General features: G+C 38.7%; 1 protein-coding gene across 1 annotated transcript in view; it reads right to left on the bottom strand.

The window, feature by feature from the left end:
* The window catches only part of Pias1 (protein inhibitor of activated STAT 1), a 132351-nt gene that overhangs the window by 13202 nt on the left and 98620 nt on the right, over window positions 1–20529 (bottom strand). The window contains exons 9-12 of the mRNA XM_008836534.3: window positions 16257–16330; window positions 5476–5636; window positions 2312–2442; window positions 529–709 (exon numbers count right to left, since the gene is read on the bottom strand). Coding sequence (XP_008834756.1) covers window positions 529–709; window positions 2312–2442; window positions 5476–5636; window positions 16257–16330 — 547 coding nt within the window. The remainder of the gene's footprint in view (window positions 1–528; window positions 710–2311; window positions 2443–5475; window positions 5637–16256; window positions 16331–20529) is intronic.

Raw genomic sequence — 20529 nt, 5'->3', positions numbered from 1 at the left:
TACATGTAAACAATACACAAAATAAGTAAATAAAATAAAGCTATGTGTTGGGGGCGCTTATGGAGTCCAGAACAGGGTACTGGATCCATTGGATCCCTTGGAGCTGGAGTTATAGGCACCTGCCCAATGTAGGTTCTGGGAACTAAATTCTGGTCCTCTATAAGAGCAGCAAGTGCTCTTAACCAGTCAGTCATCTCTCCAGCTCCAGGATCATCTTTTGATACGATGGGTACTATATACAAATTACTTTTTTAATGTACTTCTCAAGAATGCCACTTATTCCCAGCACTTGGGAGGCAGAGGCAGACAGATCTCTATGAGTTCAAGGCCAGCCTGGTCTACATGGTGAGTTCCAGGACAGCTGGAGCTACAGCAAGACAGAAAAAAAAAAAAAAAGAATGCCACTTACCTGGGAAAAATGAAAACTAACTTTTACAATCAAGCGTAATTCCTTATGTGACAGGCCTTTAACCCTGCTTACCAAATGAACTTCACAACAGAATTTTTTGGAACGATTCCAGCACTTACCCTTTATTGTTTAGTGGTGATGTAGGAGACAGGGAAGGGCAAGTCCTCTTGGCAGAGGGTTCTTCTTCCTCTTCATCAGATGAACTGTCTATGGTGAGGTCAATCACCTCTACTTTCTTGTTTTTATTTGAGGACTGGTTGTGTGAAGCCACCTGATGCTCCAAAGTGGAGCTCAAGCATCCTGCCGGAATAATTAAAATACAAAACAAACAAGACTTGTGTTAATTCTTTCTTTAGTGTTACTATAAATTAAAAATGTATCAGTTTAGGGGCTAGAGAGGTGGTGCAGCAGTTAAAAGCACTGGCTGCTCTTGCAGAGGACCCAGGTTTTGTTCTCAGCATCTACATAGCAGCTAACCTTCTATAACCCCAGTTCCAGGGGAACCGATGCCCTCTTTTGGCCTCTGTGGACATTGTACACACTGTACACTTACATACATTCAGGCAAAGCACTAATACTCATAAAATAAAAACAAGATATTTTTAAGCCAGGCATGGTGGCACATGCCTATAATCCTGGCACTCAGGAGGTAGAGACACGTGATCTCTGTGAGTTTCAAGTCCAGCCTGGTCTATATAGTGAGTTCCAGGTCAGCTGGGGCTACAGGGAGATCCTGCCTCCAAATGACCAAAACTATCATTTATTTTGGGATATTGATGAATTATTTTGAAAAATGATTCTGAATTATGGCAATCAAAATGTAACTTTTATGTTCACTATACAGTAGAGAATAAAGGTAGTTTGAGAGCAGGACTGTGTGTTTACCTAGACAGGATCTGACATAACTAGGAAATATTAACATTAAGCTTAAAAACCTCACAGATTAGAGATGCATGAACCAACATCTAAGTGTTATTAGCAAAAACAATGAGTCTTTCTGTAAGAAACTATATTTTAAAATGAAATGGAGATCTTTTTTAAAGGTTAAAAACTCATTCAATTTTATGTCTTACAGGGTTTATACTGAGTTCAATATTGTATAACTGTATTAATTCAACTGTGAACCTAAAAATTTTATAGCCATTTTTGAAAGAGATGTATCTTTGCTCTGGAAATTGTTATTGAGTATGTTAAAGCTGTAATGAAATGTTTCATCTAAAAAATAAAAAAATTTAAAAAAAGTTATTATTAAAAACAAAAAACCTCACAGCCAGGAGAGATGGATGGAGAGATGGCTCAGCAATTAAGGTCACTGGCTGCTCTTGCAGAGGACCTGAGTTCAATTCCCAGCACCCATTTGGCAGCTAACAACTATCTATAACTCCAGTTCCAGGGAATCCAACATTCTCTTCTGACCTCTGCAGGCACTGTACGACATGGATGCACTTACACACTTGCAGGCAACACATTCATACACATAAAAATAAAAATAATAAATAAAATATTAAAAAAACCTTACCGTCTCCTTCCAGCAGAAACACACTGCAAATGAAACACAAGCACACTCACTCACACACACACACACACACACACACACACACACACAAAGAAAAAGGACTATTCACTACTCTGTACCAAATGTTAACCATTTAAAAAGGATAGTGTTTCAAAACTATGACTTTAAAAAAATGACTTATTAGATTATAAAACTTTGAAATCTAATACCAGAAAAAATGTAAAGCTGGCAGAAAAGTTGATTTAAAAGGACTTTTGCTATTTGTAGACATTGAATCCATAATTTACCAAATACTGAGTTGTTTATCCTGTCAATGTTTCTAAAAACAAATGCATTTTAATACTGAACTACAGCATTGCCCACCCTTGTGAAAAGCCACCACTCACCATCAACTCCATTGTATGAGGCAGAGACTTCCTGCACCTCTTTTTTTGATCTCATTGGTGCCCACGAACCATCCTCTTTAAACTGTATTTCATCACAATCTGTACAGAACTTTAGGATTTCCATAAACAACCTAGAAAAAAAAATCTACCCTTAGGATATTACATTTTCAATGAAGATGAATGAGAAACATTTGTTAAAATATTTGTATCTGGGGATGAAGAGGTGGCTTAGTGGTTAAGAGTACTGGCTGCTCTTGCTGAGGACCCAGGTTCAGTTCCCAGCACCCATATGGCAGCTAATAACCATCCATAACTCTAGTACTGATGCCCTCTTATGACCTCTGTGGACACTGCATGTCACAGGTGCACTTACATACATGTATACAAAAATTCATACACAGAGGAAAATAAAATAAAATAGTTAGATCTTTGTTTTACACAAATAGTAAATGAGAGGAAAGAGAAAGAGCAGGTAAGTTACATTTGTTCTCAAAACCTACTGCAAAATAGTTTCAAAAATAGTAACCTGAACTGTGGTACATTCAAATAAGGAAGTATCAGGTAACTGAGAATTACAGATTTTTAAAAACACTTAGAGAGAGAGAGAGTGTGTGTGTGTGTGTGTGTGTGTGTGTGTGTGTGTGTGCTTGTGTGTGCATGCATGCATTTGCAAATGCCACAGGATGAGTACGGCAATCAAAGAGAATTTGTGGGAGTCAGAGTTCCCTCCTACCACCATGGGGGTCCCAGGGATCAAACTGAGGGTTGTGAAGCTTGGTGACAAGTACTTTTACCCACCAAGCTACCTCCCTGACCCAGAAAATTTTAATGATAGAAAAAAAAAAATGTTCACAAAAATTGAGGTCAAGAAAAAAAAAGACACTGAAATGAAATTCTGGGGGCTAGAGGGATGGCTCAGCAGTTAAGAGCACTTGGCTGCTCTTGCAGAGGATCCAGAATGGGTTCCTAACACCCATATGGCAGCTCACAACCTTCTGTGACTCCAGTTACAAGGGATCTGACACACTCTCTGGTCTCCACGAGAACTGCACACACATGGTACACTTACATACACGCAGGCCAAATAGTCGTTAAGTAAAAAATAAAAATAAATCTTAAAAAAGAAATTCTGTGAGCAAGTCAAGCACACACCAATACTCCTGGGTGGCAATTTTATATGTACTGATACTTTTTCCTTTTTTTTTTTCAGGGGGGGCTCTTTTTGAGACAGGGTCTCCCTGTAGCCCCAGCTGTCCTGGATTCACTATGGAGACCAGGCTGGCCTTGAACTCACAGAGATCCGCCTGTCTCTGCCTCCTGAGTGCTAGGATTAAAGGCGTGCACCACCACACCCGGCACAGTTTCAGATCTGAAATTGCTCATAAGGTCTTATTTGATAAACTGAAGACACACATGCGTACACATGCGCGCACACACACACAAACACACACACACACACAAATGTACTACTGACAGTTAAGCCCTATACAGCTATTAAAGAATATTCATAGGGAATGTCTAAAAACAACTGTGCCCAAACACTAGGTTATAATGTTAAATGAAACAAAGACAAAAACTTATTAAGAGCACACAATCAGAATTATGTAAAAAGCAAAACCAAAAAATTATATTAAAAAAGCCTTTTATGCTTTCCAATTTGAGACAGAGAGAGAGTCAGAGAGAGAGAGAGAGAGAGAGAGAGAGAGAGAAGAGAGAGAGAATGAGAACATTACAAGAAAGGGAAGAATCTAAAGATATATAACATATATAGTTGGAAAAATATTGCTAATAATTCAGATTTACTAGTTAGTGATCATTTTGCTTCTGAAACATTGACTGCAAAACATTTATGCTACTTATTTATATTCTTTAACACTCTTGGTTATAACTGCATTGATAAATATGTTCAATTTCCTGTTTTATTCCATCCAGACTCAAATACTATAAATAAGCTGTCTTTGAGAAATATTAAGTAGATATCTTCCTTTTTTACAATTTACTTTCTTGTTCATTGGCAAAAAGACAAACAAGTGACAGAATCATACTAAGATATCTGGAAGAAAAGGAAAAAAAAAAGATAAACATCAGGGCTGGAGAGATGACTCAGAAGTTGAAAGCACTGCAGCTCTTGCAGAGGATCAGGGCTTTGTTTCCAGCACCCACGTGGTGGCTAACAACCATCAGTAACTCTAATTTCAGGGGATCCTACACTGTCTTCTGGCCTCTTGGGCATTGCATGCATGTAGCACACTTTTAAACCTGCCAGCAAAACACTCATATACATAAAATCTAAAAATAAAAAAAAGTAAAAAGCAGATGAATGTTAAAGTAACTGGTTACTGTGATGCAACAGGTGATGACCGAAAAAAAAAAAAAGAGGAAGAAATTAAGGACAAGAACACAGCTGGCTGGTCCTTTTCTAGGAGTCCTGACAGCTGACAGTAGGAAAATGGAAAATACATCTGATGTAACAGAACTAAGGCCAGACCTAGACTCTAGAAACAAGCTACTTTATATTAAAGCCCATTTCCCAGATGACTTTATTATCTTTTATTTCTAATTATGTATATGTGTGTATGTTTACATGGAGTGCAGAGGAAGGTGAGGTGTTGGATCCCCTGGAGCTGGAGGTACAGGTGGTTGTGGGCTGCCTGACAATGGTGCTGGGAATAGAACTTGGGTCCCTCTGTTAGAGCTGTACATGCTCTTAACTGCTGAGTCATCTCTTCAGCTCCCAAAGTTCAAGTTTTTGATGAGTTTGAGTGAACCAGAATTCCACAATTTGTTCTTGCTTTCTCTAATATAGTCTGTATGTCCATAGATACATGGACTCATTAGTAAAAGATACATGCATATCCTGTTAGAACTATTGGTACTTAGAATTCTGCAAAAGGTATGGGAGGTAGAAGGTACTGAAGGAAAAGCACACATTTAACATGTTACACACATACACATACTAAAAAAAAATTAAAAAGTTAAAGATGAAAAGTACTTATAGTATTAATGACTTACTTTGAATCACAGATTTCTAGAATAAAAATCCTACAAATGAAAAACTTAAGAGAAAATTACCTCTAGATTTTTATTTCACAGCTGATAGGTAATAAAACTCAGGTAACAGAGGATCATTTCAAGATGCAAGGAAAAACTTAAAAATGACATACCCATCAATAATAAGGTGTTCATATGGAGCCTTCTTATCACAGACAGGACAAACCCAGGTTGGTTTTTTCTCATTCATTTGAATATAAAGAGTTGCATCAAAACACTGCAGGTGAGAACACGTAAGGGCTCGACATGGAATTGTCAGCCGCATTTTACCAAGCTTCAAAAGAGAGGGAGAAGTTCAATGTTAGATGATTGCTGTTCAAAACTTAAGCTCTGACAACGATTTCCTGAAACACAGTTGTGTACATATTCTGATCTAAAGCATATAGTTTCATTAGTGTGAAACAAAATGAAAGACATTTTCAGTGACATCTATCTACAGGTTAAACTAGAGTATTTCTTTCAAACATAGTGAATAAGTAAAGGTTACCACAAGGGTAGGCTTTCATTCCATTTATTCCAATTCACAGACTATAGATATGCTTCTGATTGGGAGGGCCATAAATCCCTGTGAAATTACATGCAAAACTTTCTAAGTATGTGCAATTTCTGGAGAAAGTGCTCTTGTGTATCTGTTTTTCTTTTTCTTCCTTTTGTCTGTATATGGTATTGGTGCTCAATCCTAAGGCCCTGTGCATGCTAGGCAAGCACTCTATCACTAAGCTACATTCCCAACACGCTCACATTCTTCTCCCCACCCCCTTTTATTTTCAAAACACAGGGTCTTCCCTGGATTTGAATCCCAGCACCCACACAGAACTAACAACCATCTGTTACTCCAGTTCTAGGGGATTCAACACCCTCTTCTGACCTATGTGGGCATTGCAAGACATGATTGCACTTACACACATGCAGGCACAACACCCAGACCCATAAAATTAAAAAAAAAAAGAAAAAAAGACAGGGTCTTCTATGCAGCCCTGTCTGGCCTGTAACTCTCAAAGAGTCCTGGGCACATTAAAGGCGTGAAAACTATACCCAGTCATCACATTTTTTTAAAAATGTTTTATTTATTGTTTTTATTTTATGTGTATGAATGTATTGCCTACATGTTAGTGTAAGTGCACCCGTGTCGTGCAATGCCCGCGGAGGTCAGAAGGCAGCCTAGGATCCCTTGGAACTGGAATTACGGACGGTGGTTAGCTACTGGGAATTGAACCAAGGTATTCTGTGAGAGCATCCTGTGCTCTTAATCACTGAGTCATCACTCCAGCCCTGACATCACATTCTTGTTGGCCTTGAACTCACAGAGATCCGCCTGCCTCTGCCTCCCAAGTGCTGGGACTATAGGCTATACCACCACACCTGGCTCCCACATCACATTCTTAAAGCAGCCCACAATCTGAAAAAAGTTAAGAATCATCTAATTGCCAGGCATGGTGGCACAGATCTCGGCACTTGGGAGGCAAAAGCAGGCAGATCACTGTGAGATCAAGGCCAGCTGAGGTCAGAGAGACCCTTCTCAAAACCAAACTAAACCAAACTAAACCAAACCAAACCAAACCAAACCAGAAGAATCGAGGATTCAGTAAAAGGAAAAATAACGTCTTATTAAATATGGCAAGATCCAGTGATCAGTATCTATTAGCTTTAGCTCTGAATGAAAGTAGGTCACCAGATGGAGCAGAATCACCCATTTCTGCCCCCATGGTGTGGGACATAATCACTGGGGGCAGCTCTGAGGAGGTGGTGTGTACCCTTACTGAGTGTCACAGGAGACTTCACAGTTCTGGGTCTGAAGAGCCTCTAAGCACATCAGGGGATGTTCCTTCTGGCTGGCCCTGAGATTGTTTGCTTGAACTGACACAGGTTGAATCTGTCCCATGCATGGAGAACTTTTCATCTGTTCCTGAGCTGTAGCTTAAGGTAGAAATACAGTCCAGAGACATTACCCAAGCTCCTTCCCTAGAGAACACCATGAACTACTAGAGGGGTCCCCAAAGCTCACAGAGGACACAGAGTATATAAGTTACTTACTTTCTATAACCACAATATTTGCTAAGTATATGGAAAAAGAGTTTCCAGAGAATAGTGAGCTTCAAGTATAAAGGTTTTAAAAGGATATGAGTTAAATGAAGAAAAGAGTCTTAGCTCAGAAGGATTTCAGGGAAATATGCAATTTCCTTATCTAACAAGGAAATTAACTGCCATAGGGGTCCTAACTTATTGTTCTGGTACCAATGATTTACTGTGCTCCTAGGAAAGGCACTTAACCTTTCTGGGCCTCCTTTTCTATGTCTAAAGTAACATCATTTCCTCCTTCAACAGGATGTAGTGATAGAGAATTTAAAAAGGACTCTGAACATGTCATAAACTTAAGAGACAGGAGTAATATCAACTTAGTGTCCAAAGTAGGGACAGGAGGTGCCTGGAGTAAACAGAGAGGGCCCTTCTGCTCTGCTCTCCCAGCTCTACACCATGCACGTGATTATACTATTTACTTATGTGTGTGTCTCCTACTGTTGTCCTCAGCTTTGGAAATGTACCTGCCATGCTGCAGGAAGGTAGTCCTATACTGATAAAAGTCTTCAGCTGTGCATGCTAACAGTTTCATGCCTAAAAGATGTGAATGGGTCAGGCATGGTGCCTCATGCCTTAACCCCAGCACTGGGGAGGCAGAATCAGATCTCTGTGAGTTCAAGTACCACCAAGGATACACAGTGACACCCTGTGTCAAAAAAAAAGGATGTGAACAGGCAGCTGGGGGATTACGGGATTAAGATATGTGAGAGGAAGGCCTTAGAGTATAATCTCTTTTCAGATCATAAATTCTATGGCGTATGGCTTGGATTCTGAAGTAATCCTTATCTCTGGCTGCCTCAGCCATTGTCTCCATGAACCATCAGAAGGAGCCCAACAGCTCTGCTGTTGGGAATTGTGTGCCGTCACTGTGTTTGTCAAGGATTTTTAACCTATGATTTCTTCACTTAATATTAAGGCAGCAGTATGAATTTGCATTTCACAGTTCAGGTCTGACTTAAGATATAAAAATTTAATTTGGGGCTTTGGATGTAGCTCAGTTGGTAGAGCACTTGCCTAGCCTGCACAAAGTCCTGGCTTCCATTTCCAGCACTGCCTAAAACTCAGTATGCGAGCCACAGTTGTCATTCCAACACTCTGGAGGTGGAGGCTGGAGGGTCAGGGGTTAAAGGTCATCCTCAGACAGAATAATGAGCCTGGAGGCCAGCCTGGACTATGTGAACCTCTGTCTTAAAAAAAATAAACACAAATCCCTTCCCCTAAAAATACACAAAAATATTTAGTTTGGTACTACCAACTAGAGAGTGGCTAGAAAATATTTCTAGACTAGCACAAATATTTTGGCTATTGGAAAATAGGCAATGGATTTTCTGTTCCAAACGCTCTTTGGTCTTTTTTTTGATGGTATGGAAGCAGTCAGAAGACCTGGTTTATAACAAAATTGCTAACTAACAAGGAGAGTTACTGCTGCTTAATATATAAAACTTGAACAATACTCTTAACGGGTATTCTTTTTTTCTTTTTTCTTTTTATGGGGCTTTTGGGTACTCTAATATTCCCCGCTCTGAAGAGGTAAACCTAAAATCTTTGAAGGATTAGATACAAGCTCCCAATTACTTTTGACATTTTTGGCCTTTGGAACAGAGCATGTTGCTAACAGGCCCAAAGACATTTTGACTTTTAGCCAAGAAACTGGCTACTTTTCTTTGGGGTCTTTTTACCCTAACTGCCTAGCCAATTCTTACCTCCTATTCTTATTATGTCATCCTCTGAAGGGGTTACCCAAATTGCCAATAGGGAATTGGGAGGCAGACCACTCTAGCTTCTTCCATGCTGAACAGGGACACAGGGTGAGGTAATTGGACCCCCTTCAGTGGGTCTATCTAAAAGACTCCCAAATTGCATAACTCTTGTCTCTAAGGGGAAAAGAAAGTCCTTGAATCCTGAATAGGAGATGTGAAGGAGAAGTAAAGGCAAGAGCAATTAGCATTACAAGTTCTAGAGAGGGAACTAGAAAAAAGTCAGAACAGGGCAATTTTCAAATGGTCATATGAGAGTCCATTGTAATTTCTGACAACTCAGTAATAGTAGGGGACTTCAATACGCCACTGTCTCCATTAGGACAGGTCAGTTGGAGAAGGAATAGAGAGAGAGTCATCTGAATTAAATGATACCATACATCAAATGGACCTGACAGACATCTTTCGATTATTCCACCCAAACACCAAAGAATACACTTTCTACTTAGCACCCCATGGAACTTTTCCCACATGGAACCACATACTGGGCCACAAAACAAACCTCAACAAACACAAAAATATTGAAATAATTCCATGCATTCTATTGGACCACAAAGCAATAAAGCTCAAAATCAACACTGGAGGAAGCCCTAGTCACTACAGAATTCATGCTGATTGAACAATACATTCTTTGGTCTTTTTATGTAAATCAAATCATTAAGAATTGAATAGAAGGGCTGGAGAGATGGCTCAGCAGTTAAGAGCACTGGCAGCTCTTGCAGAGGACCCTGTTCCATTCTAGCACCTACATGGCAGCTAACAACCACCAGTAATTCCAGTTCCATAGGATCCAATGCCCTCTTCTGACCTCCTCAGGCATTGCACAACATGGGTGCACTTACATACATGCAGGCAATATACTCACAGCACATTAAAAAAAACATTTAAAACGGGTGTGGTAGCACATGCTTTTAATCCCAGCACTTGGGGGGCAAAGGCAGGTGGATCTCTATGAGTTCAAGGCCAGCCTGGTCTACACAGTGAGTTCCTGGTCAGTTGGGGCTACAGGGAGACCCTGCCTCAAAACGACCACACACACACACACACAAAATAAATAAATAAATAAAAATTTTTTTTTTTTAAAGAATTGAGGGGCTGGAGAGATGACTCAGCGGTTAAGAGCACTGACAGCTCTTGCAGAGGAGCTGGGTTCAATTCCCAGCACCCACATCGTGGCTTAACTCCAGTTCCGGGAAATCCGAAGCCCTCTTCTGACCTCCGCGGCATTGCATGACACGGGTGTACTAACATACATGCAGGCAATACACACTCATACACATAAAATAAAAACAATAGGGGCTAGAGAGATGGCTCAGCAGTTAAGAGCACTGGCTGTTCCTGCAGAAGACCAGAGTTCGAATCCCAGCACCCACATGGCAGCTAACAACTGTCCGTAATTCTAGTTCCAGGGGATCCAACAGCCTCTTCTGTCCTCCAGGAGCACTGCATGACACGGGTGCACTTACCTACATGGAGGCAATACACACATACACATAAAAATAATAAAGTGTTCAAAAATATATTAAAAAATAAAATACTAAAAAAAAAGAATTGAATAGAAGTTCAGTAAAAGGAATCTTAAAGCTGTCAAGCCTTCTGTTCACATAGGTGAGAAAGACCTCAAGCCTTTGTGGTGAGCTTCACTGATGGGGGTCTACAGTTCTGAGGTACCTCAACGTGTGAATGGTGCAGAAGGACACTTGCAAATGAATGCAAGAAAACAGACGCTCATGTTCATTGTACTGCCCTTGCTACACCACACATGCCTGGCTTCAAAGAACCAAAATAACTGTTATGTGAATCTTCATCTCTAATTTTTAAAATCAATCACTACAATTTAGGTATCTATCAGACAAATAGGAATCTGTTGTCTCTAACGTGGTGTCAGAGGAGAGGATGAGCTTTGGGAGTCTTCATTTTGTTATCACAAGCTTCTCTTCTTTCTTTACAGGACAAGATGCATCATTGCCAAATAAACACACTATAAACAACTCTTCTGTGTTTTCTAACGTGGCTGACCTTACTCAATGGTGCTGTATGTAATCTCAACCAGCTTGTATCAAAAGAACATGAAAATGTTAAAATATGTACTTTTTCTTATAAGAAGTGTGATAATAAGAAAAATCTCATAACTTTTCATAATAATAGTTTGAGTAAATTACTAGTCTGTTTTTGTTTTTTTTTCCCTTATAATAACTCCAAGTCATTTGCAGCTGGGCTTAGAGGTCTGTGGAACAACTTACAATATGAGTTCTCAAAAACTTTTCCATCTTTACTCTTAACAAAACAGAATTAAAAATTTTTCAAAAAGCAAAACCACTTTATTTTTGTTGCTTTTAGCTAAATGGCACACAAACTCATTTATTTGAGCTGTGCATATAACAAAAGGGCAACAGAAATGAAATAGTGAGATGGCATATTTATATATTTGAAAGAGAAGAAATTTTATGATTCCATAAATTTGATATATAGATGAGTTGTCACAATTATACTTTATTTTTGAGTAAAAACATACCTAAAATATATGGCCATTCTGTTACTGAATAACTGTAAGGGATTATCCCTTTATCCAAATAAGAACCCATGAAAGTACTGTAGTTATACACTACATATAGCTGCTTTCAAAAATCTGAATTTTGAAAGCAGATGCCAATTTAAAATGAACTGCTAAAACTGCTATAAAGAACAAGAGAGAAGCAGGAATACAAAGGAAAAATTTAAAGCTGGCACACTAAACCAAGAGGCAAAGGAGTAAAAATGTGATGAACATTTCCTAATAATGTGGGGGAAGCACCTGAACTATAAAAATGCAAAACTAGTTCTACAAATAAAACTGTGGCAATTTACACCAGACTGCTTATTTACACGAATAAATGTTTCATGAAAGTGCTAAATGTTATAAATACTATAAATTAGCACAGCTATAAACACTTTTAAGATGGAAACACAGACAAACAAGACTTTCCTGGTGCTTTAAGTGAAGAATGAAGCTTCTGATCAGATTCCCTGAACTGGTATTTTATGATGAAATGAAGCAGCAAGGAGCCAAGAAAGAGGAGTGGGTAAGTCAGGATTTGAAGAAAAGAAGGACACGATAGGTTGCTTAAATTATTTTATTTTTTAATTTTTAAAATTTTTTGGTTTTTTTGATACAGGGTCTCCCTGTAGCCCCAGCTGGCCTGGAACTATGTAGATCCACTTGCCTTTGCTTCCTTGAGTGCTAGGATTAAAGGTTTGTACCACCACACCCAGCAAATTATTTTATTCTTTATTCCTGGGGCTAGAGATGGCTCAGTAGTTAAGAGTACCAGTTGCTCTTACAGAGGACCTGGGTTCAGATTCCAGTACCCATTTGGCTAACAACCATTAATAACTTCAGTTCCCGGGGATCCAACACCTTCTTCTGACTTCTGAGGGCCTTTCATGACACGAGTACACTTACATACATGTAGGCAACACACTCATACACATAAAATTTTTTGAAAAATGAATAAAATATTTTTAAAATTTAAAAGTTTTATTCTTAAAGGTATTTGTCTCACCATCTTCTTCTCTGGTCTTGAGTCTTTTTTAATTTTTTTGAGACAGGGTCTCCCTGTAGCTCTAGTTGGCCTTGAACTCACTATGTATACCATGCCAGTCTTGAACTCACAGAGATTCGTTTGCCTCTATCTCCTGAGAGGGTCTTGAGCCAATTTTATGACTGTTTAAACACTAGATAGTGGGGCTGGAGAGATCGCTCAGTGGTTAAGAGCACTGGCTGCTCTTGCAGAGGACGCAGGTTCCAATCCCAGGACCCACGTGGTGCCTAACAAATGCCTGTAACTCCAGTTCCAGGGGATCTTATTGATGTCTTCTGGCTTTCACAGCTACCAGGCACACAAGTGATACACATATATACATGCAAGCAAGCACTCATACAAAACAAAAGCAAAACCTAGATTTATCACTTTGTTTTCTAAATATTTCTCCTTGTATTTTAATAAGTTATTCATAAGCAACAACAATCTACTTTCCTTTACCACACAGTATGCTAAAAAATTTATCTTGTTATTATAGTTTTGTTTTACTTCTTGTTTTTTCAGACAGGGTCTCACTATGAAGCCCTGGATGGCTTCGAATTTGCTATATAGACCAAGCTTATCTTAGAACTCAACAGAGATCCACCTGCCTCTCCTCCTGAATGCTGGGATTAAAGGAATGTGCAGGGATGAAGATATGGCTCAGGAACCAGTGCTTACTGGTTGCTCTTCCAGAGGACCCATGTTCAGTTCCCAGCACTGACATGGTGGCTAACAACCTTCTGTCACTCCAATTCCAGAGGATCTGACACCCTTTCCTGGCCTCCAATGGGCACTGCATACATGAAGGCAAAACACTCGTATACATAAAGTATTGTTTTTTTAAAGGCGTGCACTACTACACATGGCTATTAAAGAATTTTTAATAAAAACATAAAGATATTTTTCTTAAGGAAAAGACCGGCTATAAAGAAAATCAAGAGGTTCTATGCAGAATAGAATGACACATCCACCTGGTCAGGATTTAGTGGGCTCTAACTGTGCTGTGTTTTTTCCTATTACTTACAAAGTTTTATAAAGAGCATTCCATTAGCAAAAAAGTTTTATTTAAAAGGGATATGTAGGCTGGGTGTGGTGGTGCACGCCTTTAATCCTAGCACTCAGGAGGCAGAGGCAGGTGGATCTCTGTGAGTTCAAGGCCAGCCTGGTCTACATAGTGAGTTCCAGGACAGCTGGGGCTACTGAGAGACACTGTCTCAAAATAAAAAGACCCCCACCCCCCAAAAAGAAGGAATAAAAAAAAAGTATGTATGTAATTGTAAATTAATTCATGCACTGATAACTTTTTCATATTGTACTGAAGGCTTACTAAATGATAAAAGACAGATGTAGGTCAAATACCACTTCAATTTTGCTCAAATTCTTTGTTTCTTTAAGAATACAGGCACTATGAACATCTTAATAGCAGGATTTCAATACCGAAAGCTTTTACTACCAGGCCTGTTTGAACAATTCAGGCAAATCCAGAAATAGATGTGTTCTTTCAGTCTTCATACATTTAAATATGACTAATTTGATTAATTATAGAACAAAAGGTAATCAAAATGTCAGAGTAATTTATTATTAATTTTCCATCTATTTTCATATGAAAGCTAGATTCAACTGCCATCCCTGCTTTTGGTGGACCTAACATCAAATCAGTTATGAAATAAAACTTAAAAAAAAAAATTTATTATTTTTATTTTTATTTTTTTTAAAGAATTTTTTTTTAATTTTATTATTTTTATTTTATGTGTATACGTGTATTGCCTGCATGTAGTTAAGTGTGCCCGTGTCATGCAATGCTGGCAGAGGTCAGAAGAGGCTGTTCAGATCCCCTGGGACTGGAGTTATAGACAGCTGTTAGCTGCCATGTGGGTGCTGGGATTTGAACCCGGGTCTTCTGCAAGAACAACCAGTGTTCTTAACCGCTGAGCCATCTCCCCAGCCCTATTATTTTTATTTTATGTGTACAAGTGTATTGCCTGCATGTATGTGAGAGCACCTGTGTCGTGCAATGCTGCAGAGGTCAGAAGAGGGCGCCTGATTCCCCTAGAACTGGAGTTAAGGATGGTCCGTAACCACCATGTGGGTGCTGGGAATCAAACCCCAGTCCTCTGCAGGAGCAGTCAGTGCTCTCAACCCCTGGGCCATCTCTCCAGCCCCCTGAAATAAACTATAATAGTACAGTTTTCTCTCCAGAGGTTTAATACTTTGGTCAAGTCTTACAATATTCTATTTGTTTCATTCAAATGACTGATTTTTGCTGGAGAGATGGCTCAGCAGTTAAGAACATTTGCTGTTCTTACAGAGGACCTGGGTTCAATTCCCAGCATCCACATGGCGGCTAACTATTATCTGTAACTCCAGTTCCAGGGGCTCCAATGCTCTCTTCTGGCCTCTGTGGGCACTGTATGCACACGGCACACGTACATACATGCAGACAAAACTCATTCACATAAAATAAAAATAATAATCAAATGACTGATTTTTTACTGCATTTTATGGCTTAAAAGTATTCCTGTTAATTCTAGAACCATACAAATTTCCATTAGGCAGAATAGAATGTCTTCTTTCCCCCAGAACAGAGCCCTGCTACTTGCCTCAGTTCCCCACAACTGGGATTATAGGTGTGTGTCACCCTTCCCAGTGGGTGGTGTTGGGAACAGAATGGTTTTTAATTGGAGGATTCTTACAGTAGGTGTTGACAAAATGGTTAAATTGCATGGGTAGGTAATTATGCCTTAGTTTTTTTGAAACAGGGCTGTGCTAGCCCTGGTGGAGTAGAACTTGCTATGTAGACGAGGTTGGCCTCGAACTCACAGAGATCTGCCTGCCTCTCCTTTCCAAGTGCTCAGATTTAAGGAATGTGCCACCACGCCTGGGTCTATGACTCAATTTTTTAAACACAGAGCCCTGTTTTTAAAAGTGAAAGGGTTTTTTCGGTCTTTTTGAGACAGGGTCTCCTTGTAGCCCCAGCAGGCCTGGAACTCACTATGTAGACCATATTGGCCTTGAACTCACAGAGATCCACCTGTCTTGGCCTCCTGTGTGTTGGGATTAAAGGTGTGTGCCACTACTCCTGGCTTAAAAGTGAAAGTTTTAAGAATACACTGAAACCAGAAGCATTCTTTGGTTTTAATATTTTAACTAGTGCCTAGGAAACAGTCATTAACTGAAGGCAGTGTTTAGACCTAAAAGTAAGGAATACTTAGCTGAGTGTGGGGTGACACATGCCTTTAATCCCAGCGCTCTGAAGGTAGAGGCCAGAATGTTCCAGGCCAGCTGGCACTACAAAGAGACCCTGTCTCAAAAAACAAAAGAAAAGTAAGGAATACTTTAGAACTGTTTAGGTACAAGTCTTGTGCCTCAATATCTTTCCATTTTGATAAACTGTAAGAGTAGTGGGTGTACCTGAAAAGGAAACAGAATTTCTTACATACTCTACAGAAAAAGAAAATGTGTATCAACCTTCAAAAGCAAGTCTTAGCTACTTACTGGACACAGGAGAGAAACCCGTAGGCTGGTCGTAGCTATTTCACTGTCTGGGTCTGCAGTTAATTTCTCTTTAACTGGAATGTATTGAAAAGAAAATGAACAAATAGAACAAGTTTATTAAAGATACGTTACCAACAGTTTTATTTTCTAATCAATTGAATGGAAAGATAAAAATCTCATACCTGTAAGACTAGCTAAATTTCCTGCGAAGGTCTCATCCTACCCCTGGAGCAACTCTAAGATACTAAATATTTTTTTTCTTTAAATGGTGATTATTTGGACTCTTTTAAAGGAAATTAATAAGCAGCAATGATAAAAGTAACAATTTGTAAAAGTTTGGTTAATGAATGTGATATTTATTGTAAACCATATTAATAATTTTAATTTCAAATTATGAAAAGTTCAATTGCTTTCTTTGCCATGTAACTGAGTCCTATTTTATCTGTGTTTATCTTTGAAAAGTCAATCCTCCTCTTTCAGTTGAATTTTACTTATAAATCTGGAATTTACACTAGGTAAACTCTTAAGTCTTTTCAGTTCAGATTCCCTCTAATTTTTAAATAACGAGGCACTAATAATTTTACTTTTCATGGTTATTACTTTACTATCCTTCAGTTTAATATAAAAGACTCTTTCTTTATATTTCCCATCTGGGAACTCAAAGATCGATCAGTCACCTCTGAAAACAGCAATCAGCAACAAGAGAAAACATTACGTCAGGAAATGCCCAAAGAAAATACTCCAATAATCATAGATATTGGGGGTCTGAGACGGAGTGGTTATGGGCATGTCAACCACTTTCAGAGCTATGCACAACCAATTATAAGCAGAATGATAACATGAGAATGGAGAGGGAGGAGTATATTCTGATAGACAGGAATGAATGAGTTTAGAGCAGACGTCTGGATGCTGACAGCCACTCATGAGAACTAAGAATTCAGCTTTAAAAAAAAAAAAAAAAAAAAAAAACTTAAAAAAAACTTTATTGAGAATTTCATACACACATATAAGGTGTTTTGATCAAATTCATGCCCACTCCCTCCCCTCCAACACCTCCCATATTTCCCCATCACTTTTTTTCTGACAACTTTGTGTACTCTCAGTTTTTATGAAACACAATGATCACACAGTCTATTTTTCAGATGGCCCAAGCTTTGGATATTCTAAACAAGTGTTTCCAAATGTTAATGAATCTCAACCTAGATGCATATCAGAGTTAAATCTAGAATACCCTAATTGATAATTGATCACTAAATTAGACTGGGGAAGACACGAGGGGGTGGCTGAAAATGCTCCAGACAGATTCTGATGCTGGACTAAGAAGTCACAGCCTGTAAATCCCAAGTTTTCAAAGTCTTTATGTATTTCACAGGCTGACTTTCACACTCAAAAAGCCATAAAACCCCTATCTTTTTAAGTTTGCAAAATATAGCCACCAAGACACTATATTAACTAATACCATACATAAATTAGGATATTATGTGTTTGCCATTATTCACCTAACCTTAGCCAATCCTTGCTTATAAAACTGATATTTGTTTTGTTTTGTTTGTTTTGAGACAGGATATCCCTGTAGCCTCAGTTGGCCTGGAACTCACTATGTAGACCAGGCTGCCCTTGAATTCACAGCAATCCACCAGATGCACCTGTTTCTGCCTTCCAAGTGCTGGGACTAAAGGTGTATGCCATCACACCTAGTGAGTTCCAGGCCAGGCTTCGCTACAGTGACTCTGTCACAAAATAAAAAACAAAACCCCAATTAACAACAACAACAAAATCCAACCACTCATTCTCCAATGATAACAAATAATTGCCACTGAATATAAAAATGAAAATAAAATTTTAACATGTTTGGGGATGTTTTGGGAGGTATGTTTTGTAAATGAGTTTGTGGACCAAGTGAGGTAAGAGCTGCCCTTGTCTTCATCATGGGTAGACACTATCCAATCAACTATGTGTGTGTGGGTGGGGTGGGGGGTCATTGTCCAGGATAGAATGAAAAGGCAGAAAAAAGGCAAAGGAAAGACAAGTCAGTCTCTCTGGAAGGGAGAACCTCTTCAAGCCTTTGGGCTCCAGGAGCTGAATTCTACAGCCATCAGCCTTGGACTGGGCGCTCCACTAAGGAGCTTAGCTGAGCCTCTGGACTTGGATCAGTCACGATACTGTTTGCTTGCTTTTCTAGCTTGCACACTAGGGGACTTCTCGACCTCCATAACTGTGTGAGCCAATTCCTCTCTTAATCACATCAGTCAATCTGTATTTGTGCTACCAGTTCTCTCTCTAGAGAATTCAGTAATCCACTACCCACTCTTCATGCCTTCCTTCACCAGCAACCTCCTACACAGTAATGGGAATACTGGCTGACTGAGCTTTGTATAAACTTGCACTTGAATGTAATCTTCAAATAAAAACTCAGTAGTCAGTACTTAGAAAGGAAACAAAATTGGGTAGCAGTTAAGAGAACAAGACCCAGAGCCTGCATATGTCAGAATTCAGCCTTTTAAGTTACATGACTTATTATCTGGTAAATATGAATAATACTATCTCATAGTATTGGACTAATTGAGTTTAACCCAAAAAAAGTGTTAAACTACTTAATATTATATTTAAAATAGTATTTTCATGCACCAACTCTCCTAGAAAGATTTTCTGAAATTATGTTTGCTGATATCTATTACAACAAATAAGCAAAAATCTTCTCCTCTGCTATAACAGAACCAATCTTTCTTATAGAAATAGTTTTTTGGTTTTTTTTTTTTTAAGCGAGCGCTAGGGATTACATCTAGGGCCTTATGCATGCAAAGCAAGCAGGTATTTTACAACTGAGCTATATCCCCAGCCCTTGTAAAGACCCTATTGGAATTATGAATGGGTTGAACTGGACTAATCTACATATGAATCTGGAAAACTGGCACATTAAAAACATTGAGTCTTTGATCTACTAATATGACAAGCTCCAATTTATTCAGATACAACTTATTATGAATTTCTTGTAGCTTTTAGCATACAAATCTTGCACATAATTTGGGTATCACTGCAAATTTTAGTTCTCTTTATTTCAGTTTCCAATTATTCATTAGTACTAGAAATACAATTTAGTTATGTACGCTGAGTATGAATTCATGAACCTTGCTAGAGTCACGTATTTGTTCTAGCAGGTTCTTCTTTTTGTTCTTTCCCCTGTGTGAATAATCTGCAAATAAAAACAATACTTATTTCTTCTAATCCTTTTTTTTTTTTTTTTTCCATTCCTTGTTGTGCTGCTAGAACTCCAGGGCAATGCTAGGTGCAGATAACCTTATCTTGTTCACAGAGGAAAAGCGTTCAAGCTTTCACCCTAACCTAGGCTATTAACTGGAAGTTTTTGTAAATATTTGGTTGCTATGAAGCAGGTCCCTTTTTGTTCTATTAATATTTTTCTCAAGGGTTTTATTATAAATAGATGTTAAATTTAGCCAATTGCCTTTTCTGCATCTATGGAGATGATTAAATGATTTTCTTTTTCAGTTTTACACAAATGTAAAACTAGCCAATGCTGAATTAACTTATTATTCCTGGAACAAGCTCTAGGATCACTATTTACTACCATTTTGCAAACTGGACTTACACTAATCAAAATAACTCTGAAAAATCAGGAAGACTCCATTCTCAAGCCTTGCTGGTAAGCCATGGTAACTTAGAACAAGGCTAGTGGAAAGGAAGAGTCCAGCATTTGGCAATATGTTGAAGTACTTTTTTAACATGCATTACTGGGACAATGGGATAACTAGGCAGCAGGGAAAGCAAGCCTCTATCTTTATTCTCACTTTGTATCATGCTAAAAAGTCAACTCAAAGTGAACTATGGGAAGTCTTTGGGAGATAGTTTTCTTGTGTTGCTGTGATCTGCAGTGGTAACAGCATTTTATTTACTCTATGACTAAAGTCATAGCTTAAAAGTAATCTTGGTGGATTTTTTAAAAAAAGATTTTGTGTGTGTGTGTGTGTGTGTGTGTGTGTGCTACATGTGTGTAGGTGTCCAAGGGGGCCAGAAGAGAACTAGAGTCACAGGTGGGTATGAACTGCCTGTTATGGGTGTTGGGAATCGAATTCATGTCCTCTGCAAGACCAACAAGTGCTCTTAATGTCTAAGCCATGTCTCCAGCTCCATAATCTTGTTTCTAAATCACTGCTGTTATGAGCTTGTGTGTTAACCACACAAAGCTGCATTTAAATTCAAATTAAATTAAATTAAATACAATTTAGTTAAAAAAAAAAAAGTTCCAGCTGTACAA

The sequence above is a fragment of the Nannospalax galili genome, unplaced genomic scaffold, assembly GCF_000622305.1.
Source record: "Nannospalax galili isolate Female #2095 unplaced genomic scaffold, S.galili_v1.0 scaffold54, whole genome shotgun sequence".
In the NCBI taxonomy this organism is placed as follows: Eukaryota; Metazoa; Chordata; class Mammalia; order Rodentia; family Spalacidae; genus Nannospalax; species Nannospalax galili.
The sequence above is the reverse complement of the archived record's forward strand: the minus strand, read 5'-3'. Positions and strand labels throughout refer to the sequence as shown.